This window comes from Nilaparvata lugens, chromosome 12 (genome assembly GCF_014356525.2).
Source record: "Nilaparvata lugens isolate BPH chromosome 12, ASM1435652v1, whole genome shotgun sequence".
NCBI lineage: Eukaryota > Metazoa > Arthropoda > Insecta > Hemiptera > Delphacidae > Nilaparvata > Nilaparvata lugens.
The window spans coordinates 34,814,654-34,827,497 of record NC_052515.1 but is presented as its reverse complement, the minus strand read 5'-3'; the positions used below and the strand labels follow the sequence as shown (position 1 = coordinate 34,827,497).

At 35.8% G+C, this 12,844-nt stretch overlaps 1 protein-coding gene across 5 annotated transcripts in view; it reads left to right on the top strand.

Moving 5' to 3' along the window:
- The window catches only part of LOC111053909 (probable ATP-dependent RNA helicase DDX49), a 59,256-nt gene that overhangs the window by 38,896 nt on the left and 7,516 nt on the right, over nt 1–12,844 (top strand). The window contains exons 1-4 of one of the 5 annotated variants that reach the window (XM_039439395.1): nt 4,217–4,414; nt 6,414–6,547; nt 9,196–9,406; nt 12,611–12,777. The exons of 3 other annotated variants lie outside the window; for them this stretch is intronic. In XM_039439395.1, coding sequence (XP_039295329.1) covers nt 6,480–6,547; nt 9,196–9,406; nt 12,611–12,777 — 446 coding nt within the window. In that variant the 5' untranslated portion in view covers nt 4,217–4,414; nt 6,414–6,479. Of the gene's footprint in view, nt 1–4,216; nt 4,415–6,413; nt 6,548–9,195; nt 9,407–12,610; nt 12,778–12,844 lie in introns of those variants that run through there. One more of the 5 variants, XM_039439390.1, reaches the window with a different exon arrangement.

Genomic DNA, 12,844 nt, shown 5'->3' with positions numbered 1-12,844 from the left:
TCTTAAGTTTCGGCCCAAGTTTAAAATATAATTGCAGTTTTAAGACAATCGCATTAGGATTTTTATTGAGGAACTCATATAGATTGTATAGACTTCTGTTAATCAGCCACCCTAAATGAGAGCATAATGCAAAACATCATCTACAGCTTGTCGCGAGGTCTGCCTCTTTATCAGGAACCGGTTAAGCTGATGTGCTTTGTATTGGATTCGAAACACATCTGGACTAGTCTCATCCAGCAGGTGACTAAGAGACTGTCCCAAATCTTTTTTCTGTTGCTACTTTGTATTGGATTCGAAACTCATCAGGGCTAGCCACATCCAGCAGATGACTAGGAAACTGTCCCGAATCTAGATTACTGTTGCTCAAGCTGGGGGGACAGGTGATGGAGACATATCTGGTCTTGGTGTATCATGCACTTTTCCACTGCCATATCTCCCATGGTCTATTTATGTGGGGTCATTCAGCCAAGGTTGTGGAAATACTGAAGCTGCTAGGATTATAACTGCAAGCGAACATTGCAAGCCCATATTTATTTATTTATTTACCAACGGTACACACCAATTACAACAATCAAAAAGCACAAAAAAGAAGCATATAAATAAGAATAATAATAATAATAATACTGATAAGCATAATTATAACCTAATAATAAGCATAATAACAAGCATAACAATAACAAGCTAAGTTAAAGAGGATTGGCTAGTGCCCCCTAAGCATACATATTACATAAAGAAGCTAAATTTTAAAGCAAAGCAATGAAGGTAAAGCATTCAAAGTAGCCTATAGCCAAATAAAAGAGAAAAATTTGTTAGGCTAGGTATCCTTACAGTAGTCAACCACTTCCTTCTTCTCTGCCTTATGCATATCAACAAAATTTGTTGACTCGGACTGATTTACATCACCTTACTTATACTTGATACTTGATGTCTGGGTCGTTGACTGGGGGTGCCAGATAGACCGCGTCGTAGTCGTGTACCCAGCCGGGTCATCCGGCAGGAAAAAGCGTCTCTTCGTCCAGTTCGTAGAGGGAGTACAAGGGTCGCTCAAGAAGTTGGGTTTTCATGGCTTTCTCGAATCTCTTAAGTTCCATTTACTGAACATCGGTGGGAAGTTAGCACCATAACACTAGTAGCTCTGTGAACAGTAGACCTCGCGCTCAGTAAGATACATTGAGCTGTTGTTATGTTTTCTCAAAAATTAATAAATAATTTATCAATCTAAAATGTCCAGAAAAAATCCTAAATAAACATAGAGCTTTCTGTCTTATCGTACCGTGACGTGTCGTCCCGAAATGTGAGTGTGAGCGCTGTTATCAGGTCTGGCTGCAACTGTCTACAACCTTGATGGAAATATACAATTTTCAAGATGTTCGATGTTTTTGAACGGGTAGTATTATAGTCAACTGTCTACTAACGTTGATGCTAAGATACATTTTCAAGATGTTCGATGTTTTTGAATGGGTAGTATTAATTATAGTCCACTAGACAGCTGATTTATGATGAATAATTCTATAGTCTGATTTTTATGGTAATATTGGTGTATGAAGAAGGCTCCTTTTTCTTTTTATATTATCCTTGAAATTCAAAATTTCCAAAAACCTTGTATATACGTTGACGTGCAATTTAAAAAGGAACATACCTGTCAAATTGCATGAGAATCTATTACCGCTCTTCGCCGTAAATGCGCAACATATAACCATTTAAACATTAAGAGAAATGCCAAACCGTCGACTTGAATCTTAGACCTCACTTCGCTCGGTCAACTAGGCATCAAGTGCTGTTTGACATGTATCCAAAGTCTTGATCGTTAGCCAGGAGTTCCCGGATAGATCGCGTCAAAAGAAATAAAAAAACTTTTAACTTGAGAATCAAGATAGCTTGGCATCAAAGTCCCTCAAAGCCATCCCCGAGGAAATCACTGACACTATAATAGCTTCTCTCAATCAGCCACCTTTACAGCCTCTTCTTGAAAACACCAATAGGAAGATCCCTCACCAGGCCCGGCAGCAGGTTGAACACGTTGAGTGCCAACACTGGGAATACACTTTTGAGACAACCTACAGCGTGGAATCTCCAACTGTAGCCTTCCGCGGGTACCGTATGAATGCACCTGAAACCTACTCATCATGTTAGCCCTGTTTATCTTCACTGCGGTAAGTGAGGCCAGTATGTACTGCCCGAAGATGGTGTGCACTTTCAGGCGTCTGAAGATGGGTTGACAATGGGCAATGAAGTCACTGTATGTAAGGATCCGCAGTGCCTTCTTTTGAAGAATCAGGATGTCATTGTCATGCGGAGAATGACCCAGGGTGCACCTCTAGAGATCGTGGGTATGCTACAGGAGTGTAGCTCTCCGATACTTCAACAGGCTACCTGTGCAGGGATGAAGCAGTTGGATACCAGCATGATCGAGAGGGTTGTGACAGGTTTTTTGAAAGCCAGGGCTTATTATGATGTACAGGAATTTTTGACCGAGCGAAGTGAGGTCTAAGATTCAAGTCGACGGTTTGGCATTTTTCTTAATGTTTAAATGTTTATATGTTGCGCATTTACGGCGAAACGCGGTAATAGATTTTCATGAAATTTGACAAGTATATTCCTTTTTTAATTGCGCGTCGAAGTATATACAAGGTTTTTGGAAATTTAGCATTTCAAGGATAATAAAAAAGGAAAAAGGACCCTCCTTCATACGCCAATATTGGAGTAAAAATCAGACTATAGAATTATTCATCATAAATCAGCTGACAAGTGATTAAACAGATGTGTGGAGAAGTCAGTCTATTGCAGTATTTCCATAAAGTCTATAGTTTCAATCGGGTACTTGTGGATGAGAATACTGCGTGAGGTCTACTGTTCACAGAACTACTAGTTAAACGATGACCTGTCTCAAATACTATCTGGCTAACTTGCCAATAAGTCAAAGAGCAAGGCCTTAGATGTTAAGTAAGTGTGCTTTATCTTGATCTCTGCCATTTTGATACTTTTTTCGTTGTTGGTTATCCATATTGTTTTCACTAATATTATTACTCATATATTTTCATAACATCGAAGTGAAAAAACACTCACATTCTTTGTGCAACACCATTGAATGTGCAACACCAGCATGTTGTCATGTCGCCACACCAAAGAATGTGAGTGTTTTTCACTTTAAAGTTATAAAAATACATTAGTATTAATTTTTTTGTTTTATCTTTCATTGTGACAATAACACCATCAATCCCATAAGTGTGGGTAATGGATGAAGTAGAAGGTATAAGGTAGCTTGACAAAGACGAATTAAAAACACTTGCTGGCCTGTTTAGTATGTACTCTTCTTCTTTTGACGCTCTTCAGCCTTGTTATGTATGTGGGAGGCATTCTTAGTATACTCTAATCTGTGCCATAGTTCTTTCCAACATTATAGCGGACTAAGAGCTTATTATAACTCTCTTCCTACTGAAATAAAATGTATTTAGAGCTCAGAAAGTTTTAAGAATGCAATAAAAGCTAAATTGATTGATGTATCTCCGTACAGTTTAGAGGAAAGCTTTAACTGTTGGCGCGTGTAAGAATTTTTTTGCAATCATATTTTCAACTCCTTTGTATGTTTTGATTTTCTCCTTTATAATTACTTTTTTTGTTTACTGAACTCAATATTTTTGACGTGTCATATACTACCAAGCTTTGCTTGATTTTTGTAGTGTTCCATGACGAAAATATTAAATTAAACCAAACTCTGTAGTAATACAGTACTCAGATTTTTTATGTTTTAACGTGTAATCCTCATTCAACTCCGTCACCGCATAGTACGGTCTTGCAATGTGACAATTTTTTAGTTCTCTGTGTAATGTGGAGCTTAATATTGTTTAAGGCTTACCTTATAGGTTACCATAAAATAAACATGTAAAGTTGAAGATTTCTCAAGTTGTATGAGTTTCCTCTGTTTTTACGTAGAGCATTCAATAAATATGAGCCTGCATAAATATTGGTGTGTACTTGAAATGCACACAATAAAAAACATTTTAAATCTTTGAAACATTTCAACTAAATAAAAAGGGTACTACATGTTTTATATTGCTTCTACTAATTTTAATAAAGTAACCCATTCAAGTGAAGTGACTTTTTTTAAATACACTATATCGCCATGCGGCATGTGTTGATTTGTGGATTACATCACCCATGTAATGATGATTTTAATACTTGAAAAAATAAAATAAAAAATATTTTCTCTGTTTTATCAGGTCTGAAACATCCAACACCTATTCAAGAAAACTGTATTCCAAAAATAATAGAAGGAAGAGATTGTATTGGAGCAGCTAAGACCGGTAGCGGAAAAACTCTAGTGTTTGCATTGCCGATTCTCCACAAGCTATGCGAAGACCCATATGGAATTTTCGCTCTGGTTTTGACTCCAACCAGGGAGCTTGCATTTCAGGTAAGTCTCTACAACATTTCACTAGATGGCCTTTTCACACATACCGATTATCGGTCGACATTAAGGGCTATGATACATGAGGCGTTTTTCAGACGAGTCGGCAGGGCAAGAAGCTCTCCGATTGGTTTATTACCAGCTGACTCTCGAACGGCAACCCAATCAGTCAATCGGAGACCTTCCTGCCCTGCCGACGTTTCCAATTATTGAAATGAGAATATAGAGATTGCCGTAAAAACTGCGACCACGTCCCGTTTCGGAAAGCCAATTTTCTGACTCCAGCTGTTTAAAGTTTAGAACTTAGCTAAATTCCGAGCTCGGAAACCGGCCCCAAATGTCCTCCAATTGGATAATTATCACTAACAGCTGATTCTCAGCCAAACGGAGGACATTTTGACAACTGTCGGCCGACAATATTATTATTTATTATTTTACAAAGGCTACTTTCTAGAAAGTATTTGAAGCCTAGGTGATGATGATGGGATGAATGATAATACAATGAAGGTAGAGTTATGAATGGTAAGTTTGAAACGGCCGATCTTGATTTGATCAATTTCAAGTCGAATTCTCTTGTCAGAAGATATATGTGGTAACCGGGAGTTTTTTCACCTTTGTCTGAAATTTTGAATTTATGTAATTTTTTGTGTATTTCCAATGTTGAAAAAATCTGTTTGTTTCAATTAAAAAAAATTATGTCTGTATATCTTGAACATGCTCTAAGACCAAGTCACTTTTCCTGAACGCCATTTTTTCTATGAAACTGAATAGAATAGAATAGAATATTTTATTTGTGTTTGTTCCCATTAAACATACAAAGATGTTGGTATACAGTCAATCTATTAATTACAGTGTCAATGTGAATTGTGAACTTGAAAAGCAGAAGTATATCACTGCCAATTTAAATTCAAAAATAACATGCTAAGCAATCCATGAAGCTGGTTCGCGTACGTCAACCCAATCAGCTGATAATCAGCCAATCGGAGAGTTTCCAGCCCTGCCGACTCTTCCGTCGCCATTACAAAAACGCCTGAAAAAACGGGCCATTTGGCTTGGCCCTTAGGCTGGACACACACCAGTTAGTCAAGACAAGACCAGACATGATCAGACACGTTTAGTCACAATACTTCACATAGTTGCTTATGAAGACATGTCTAATTGCAATGACTAATCGGTGCTTGCTGCTTCATTAGCAACAATGTGAAGTATTGTGACTAAATGTGTCTGAACATGTCTTGTCTTGACTAACCGCCCAGCCTAAGGCTAGGCACACACCACAGAGAAGACAAGACATGATCATTCACGTTCAGTCACAGTACTTCACATAGTTGCTTATGAAGACATGTCTATTGCAATGACTAATCGGTGTGTGCTGCTTCATAAGCAATAATGCGAAGTATTGTGATAAAATGTGTCTGATCATGTCTTGTCTTGACTAACCGCCCAGCCTAAGGCTAGGCACACACCACTTAGTCAAGACAAGACCAGACATGATTAGACCTGTTTAGTCACAGTACTTCACATAGTTGCTTATGAAGACATGTCTAATTGCAATGACTAATCGGTGTGTGTTGCGTCATAAGCAACTATGTGATTTCTGTGTCTGATTATGTCTTGTCTTGTCTAACTGGTGTTTGCCTAGCCTAATCGGTGTGTGCTGCTTCATAAGCAGCAATGTGAAGTATTGTGACTAAACGTGTATCATCCTGTCTTGTCTTGTCTTGACTAACTGGTGTGTCCCCAGCCTAACACTTCGAATGTCTCGTGTTCAATCAATACTTTCAACTTATCTTTATTCCAACTTCTAACTAATTTATTTACGATCTATTTATTCTATCACGTGTTCTATTGCTTCTACAATGCTATTTGTCCAAAAATTCGATCAATTATTATTATTATTATTGTTATTGTAATTTGTTACGTGAAGCCACAAATCTGAGCAGAGCAAATCTGATTCAACTCTTCCATACACGGTTTCATTAATATTGTAAAATTTAATTTTCAGATAGGCGATTCGTTTGCTGTGATTGGTCGCGCAATCAACCTGAGGCAAAGCATAATAGTCGGTGGCATGGACATGGTCGCTCAGGGCTCCGAATTGGCAAAAAAGCCTCATGTCGTTATCGCTACACCTGGCAGGTAACTCATTCATTATAATGATTTCTTTTCAATCCTCCATCAAGACGTCTCAAATTAATGAAGTAATATAAGACTGGAGTGAAGCTGACTCAAAGGGGTTAAGGTCTCTATACATCTACACCTTTTCCAACTGTATTTGAGAAAGTATCAATTGTAATTGAGAATAGTCATTTGTATATGAGAAAACATCAGATGTGAATGATAATAGTCAATTGTATTTGAGAAGTCATCACTTGTAGTTGAGAATAGTGAATTTTATTTGAGAAACTATCATTTCAATTTAAGAACATACGATTTGAAATCGAGAAGTTGTATGTTGTAATTGGGAAATGATTTTAAAAAAATACCAGTAATTCAAGTACTTATATTTTTCATTACTGTACTCATATAAAATAATATGATAATATATTTAATATTGCAATAAAACGTTTAGTTTTTGAATAAAACATCAATTTCAAGACCCAAAATCCATTGAAGAATTGCCGAATTGATTGATCAAGAGATTCAATTGATTGATGATGAAGTTCAATTGCGCCGTAAACATAGAGAATTTGATCTTCATCAAGTGCAATGTTTCACAAAATGTTTGGAAACAAAAGTCGCGTTGCCAATGCATACATAGAAATAATACTCATTAATGATTATTCGTAAACAGTACAGGGGTAATTCTTTCACCATTGAGAATATTAATTTGCCCCCATGCAAAGCCTATGGTAGTAAATGGAATACTGTGTACATAGTACATTTTCCTTTCCTGCTCAAATCAAACCTGTACTGTAGGCTACAGGAGAGCCACGACATGTCAATTGGAAAATTTTCTCATTTTCAATTGATATCTTCTCATTTACATTTGGCGATTTCTCAAATACAATTCACTATTCTCAATTAAATGTGATGACTTCCCAAATACAATTGACTATTCTCATCTACATCTGACATTATCTCAATTACAAGTGACTATTCACAAATACAATATTGATACTTTCTCAAATAAAATTGGAAAAGTGTAGTTACGCTACGCTGAAGTACGTCCTATCTCCCAATGATGAATTCAAGCTACGTATCTGTCTCGTTCACATCAGCGTAGCGTAGCTTTCAATGTTGTAAGATAGGACGGCTACGTCTTCCAAAGACGTATTCCAGCGTAGCGTAGCGTAACTGTGCCCTACCTGTGCTGACGTTACCATCAACCACCTGTCATGCACTATGGGTTTGTTTACGGAGGTAGTGCATAAACTCCTTATAGCATGCGATATATGATTTGCAAAGATTGACGACATAGAATCTAATTGACAAATCCGTATACCCCTTTCTTAGGTGGTCAGTGGGATGAAAATGGAAATGAAAATATAATGAAAAAATATATTCTAATGCTTTACTCTATGGTCTATTCACTCTATGGTTTCATGCATAAATATTTTATTCAATTCTATTTTTATATTGAAATCTAAGAAATTGTCAAAAAACCACAGATTTATTTCTACTTAGAAAGACCGGTTTCGGTCATTCACCATTGTCAATCTCTGATAAACTAAAACTAAATACAAGAGCAGCAGAATTTGTACTGGTAGGCGAGTACTGCTATTGGTCAAGGGGCATGAACGCCTGCCATTGGCCCAGCTAGACAGTCTCCTCCCACTCAACGGTGTGACAAAATGGCGGCTTAAGCAATAGAATCGCCATGATAACAAAATTTACTTTCAGTACAAAATAAGAACCAAGAAAACAAGTGTGAAAGATAATAAAACAAATATGTAAATGGAAAAAACTATTGACTAATGTATGCTTACAATTTTATGATAAAATTAAATTTGTAGTATTGTATTGGTTGAAATGAATCTGGTCATTTAAACTATACTGGGAATTTTCCTTAATTACTCTTGTTATTTCTAAAGCCTCTAGAATATTCAAAGATCTGCCTTTGTATTAACATGCAGAAACTCAACATTCTCCTTAACTGTGAACTTGTGATTATTTGTTATAAAATGTTCTGCAAAGTTAGATTCCCCATTTTGTTTATTCCAATCTCTGATGTGTTCTTTTATTCTACTTTTGAAACTTCTACCAGTTTGACCCACATAACAAGCATTACAATCACCACATTCAAGTTTGTACACCCCACTTTTATCACAAATATCAATTTTTTCTTTACTCCAGCTAAATAGACTATTTAAAATCGGTTTGGTCTTGAAATCAACATGAAATCCATTCCTCTTCAATTCCCTACCTATCTTATCAGATACAAGGCCTAAATATGGGATTGTTATCAAAGTCTTCTCCTCACAGTTTGAGCCTACAAAGCTAGAATTGATTGAAATTTGTCTATTAATGTTACTCAATAATCTGTCCACCATACTTTCTCCATACCCATTTGTGACAACTATCTGTTTAATTTTAGTGATCTCAATATCAAAATCATGATGGCTCATAGGTATTGTTAGTGCTCTATAGACCATGCTATTGAAAGCAGCAAGTTTGTGAGAAATAGGATGACAAGAATGAGGAGGAATGATAACATCAGTATGGGTTGGTTTTCTGAAAATAGAAAACTTGTGAAAACCAGTGCTATGATCTATTCTTAAATCTAGAAAATTCAATACACAATCCTGTTCTACCTCTACAGTGAATTTTATACTCTATTTTTATAGGTTAGCGGATCACCTAGAAAGTTGCAACACATTCTCCCTGCAGCAGATCAAGTTTCTAGTTCTGGACGAAGCTGACAGATTGCTGGGCGGGGCATTCGATGGTCAGATCAAGACCATATTCTCGGCACTGCCACACAACAAGCAGACTCTGCTGTTTAGTGCCACAATCACTGACACACTTGAGAAAGTGAAACAGGTCGCTAAAAATGAGGTCAGTTTAAAAATCTAAATTTGAAAATCTACTTTGTGAAAATACTAGAGGACTAAAAATTTTGTGAATTGAAGAACTACAAGACTTAACCTATTTCGGACTATGTGTTATCTAAATTTGGGAGAGGAATAGCACAAGGTTACATTATTTTTCCTCTCCCTATCATTTTGATAATGTGCTTATTGTATAAATGAATAAAGAATAAAAAGTTACATGATAAATCAACAAATAATATGATGAAGCTTCTATAAACTTTCAAATAAGACAGAAAATATAACTCAGTTTCTTTAAACTTTCAAAGAAGACAGTAGCCTATTGTTGTACACTGCAGACAAACAGACTTTCTAGTACAGCAATCACTTGAACCTGGTTTTATCTATAGTGAGGTGTCCACGTTATAATGGCAGTGGAGAAAGATAGGAGAACAAATGTTGCCGATCCTCACTGTCTTGTCAATGCTTTCTTGACGGTAGCTGATACAGATTTATTAATGTAATATTAATTGTTCATTCTCGTTTAAAATAATCAATTAAATTTCATTTAGCAAGGAATTATATTTTTCTATAATTTCATAATGAATTTTCATAATTAAGATGCAACATTTTGTTAATTAATTTTTATTTATTTGTTATTTTAAAAAGGCGACTTTCTAGAAGTATTTTAAGCCTAGGTGATGATGATGGGTTGAATGATAATACAATGAAGGTAGAGTTATGAATGATTAAAAATTATAGGTTATGCTATCCACCTGAATTGATTTAAGTCCACTTTTCAGTCCAAAAATAAATAAATTAGATATTTTGTATTAGATTTGATTAAAAACCAATTGAAACTGAGAATGAATTAATTCTACATTGTTAAAAGCCGATCTGGCAACAGAGCAAAGCAAGAGAGAGAGATAGTGCTATCCGTTATGTTGAATGATAGACAAGGATAGCACTACCATTGCTAATCAAACACTGTCATTATAACGTGGACCTCACTATAGTAGAGTTAGTGGTCGAGTAACTAGCATACTACTCTACTCTACTTACTTGGTCGAGTAACTGTTTTCACTACAATTGAGAATAGTAGATAAAGTGTGTTGTCTAGTGAACAGAACTTACTTTAAAATTTCAATACTTTATCATTTATTTATTTATTTAATATCGGGGCACCGAGCTTCGCTCGTTATTTTTATTTATTGATAAACAGAACACAACTCTCTAAAATGATCGTGTTTATATTTCACAGCTGGCTATATGTTATCTTATGAATTTCGGGGATGCGATATTTTGATTTTTCACATACGCACTCCCTTACTCACTTTTTTACTATCCACAGCTGTTTCAGCCAAGGATGAATTATCCTTTTAATGTCGTTCAGCGAGTTTTCCCCAAGGATGAGACCTAGTGCAATCGAATTTTTATTTCATAAACCTAATATGTTCCAAATTTCGTTAAAATCGATAGAGCCGTTTTCGAAATCCGTTGAACATAAATATCCAGATATAAATATAAATAACCATATATAACAATACAGAAATTGCTCGCTCAATATAATAGGATTTACAATGCAAATGACACTAATGTAATAACATTGGTAGATAAAATAATAAGGAAGTCCTTGTGCTATTTTTCTTCCAAACTTATAGGTGACAAAGTCCAAGATAAGGTTAGAATTTCACGTCTACAATTTTTATAAAATTTTAGGATAAAATAAACATGGAAACTATAAATTTTGTATTTAGATGGCTTGAATTAATAAATTTATTAGAAATATTCCACTCAATTACCACTTGTAACTAATAATATTGAGTTTTTCAAGAAAAAATACATTAACACTCTTATTAACACTTTAATAAATAACAATACTTCTTAAACTTGATATCCTACGGCACGACTCTACTCTACTTGCTCGAGACTATTTTCATTAGCATAGTAGTAGTAGAGTAGAGTGAGAAGCGGTGGTGGGGGAAGGCAAGTGGTAGAGTACTATCCCACGGTGCTATCCCACTCTACTCTACTAAAAACTAGTACTCTACCATGAACTTTTTCATTGGGAGAATTCACAAGATAGTTAGTTCTTGCCCAGGGAACAACTCTACCACTAACTCTACTAATGAAAACCAGGCTTTAAATATGTAGAACTGACAAGTTAATCCCTATAGTGAGGTACTCGTTAAGATGCGTACAGATATACGCGCCTCCAACCCGCTCCGCATACGCTCCGCCCTCGCTCCGCACTCCTACCGATCATGAACGTTACGGGAGATGTTAGCTCTTCTCGCGTTCCACTCTTGCTCCCCGGTCGATCATCAATTGATCTGCTCGAGTGACGTTCGATAGCGGAGCAGAGCGAAAGTCTGTACGCACCTTTAGGTGTTATACTCACTCGGAGCAACAGTGGTTCGACCGGGGAACGCGAGAAGATCTAATATCTTCCATAACGTTCATGATGGGTGCGTGGGCGGTGCGACTGTGGTTCGATGGTGGTACGAGGGCGGTACGAGGGAGGAGCGTGCTCGGTGCTGGTTGGAAGCGCGAATATGTGTACGCAGCTTAAAGTATACCTATAAGGTAACACCTGCGGAGTATACGCATACTAAACTGGTTCTCCATCTTTCTGCACCGCATATCCCTCCAAGTCGGAGGTTATTATTATTTTTTTTTAATTCTACTATTTATGAATATTCGTGTATTTTTAATGTAAGATGAGTTTTAAGTTACTCAAGCTATAATATCTTCAAAACTGTTCTACGAGTATTTATTTACATTCATTCATCTATTTATTTACAATGCAAATGACACTAATGTAATAACATTGGCAGATAAAATAATAAGGTAGTCCTTGTGCTATTTTTCTTCCAAATTTATAGGTGACAAAGTCCTAGATAAGGTTAGAATTTTACGTGTACAGTTTTTATAAAATTTTAGTCCAAAATAAACATGAATGAAAACTATAAATTCTGAATTTAGATAGCTTGAATTAATAATAATAAATTGATTAGAAATATTCCACTCAACACTTGTAATGAATAATATTGAGTTATTAAAAGAAAATTTGGGACCATTGAAGAAACACAAACTTGTATTGAATTACACTTGATAAATGTGTTATCATAGTATTTATCATTGTGTGATTCATTTATTATTCAACTATAGCGTATTAATTGTTTAACTTAAGAGATTGAATATCAAAGTAATAATATTTTCATTTATACAGGTATTCATGTGGGAACAAAAGGATGACATAATCACAGTTGAAGAATTGGACCAATTCTATGTGCTGTGTTCCACGGCTGTCAAAGATGGCTACCTTGTTGAAGCCATTAGAACTTTCAAGAAAACTTGTGAAAAAGGATCCATTATTATTTTTACGGATACCTGCAAGTGAGTTTTCAAAAATATAATTAAATGAAAACACAAATTTGAAATTGTCAACCACTTTTCAAATTTG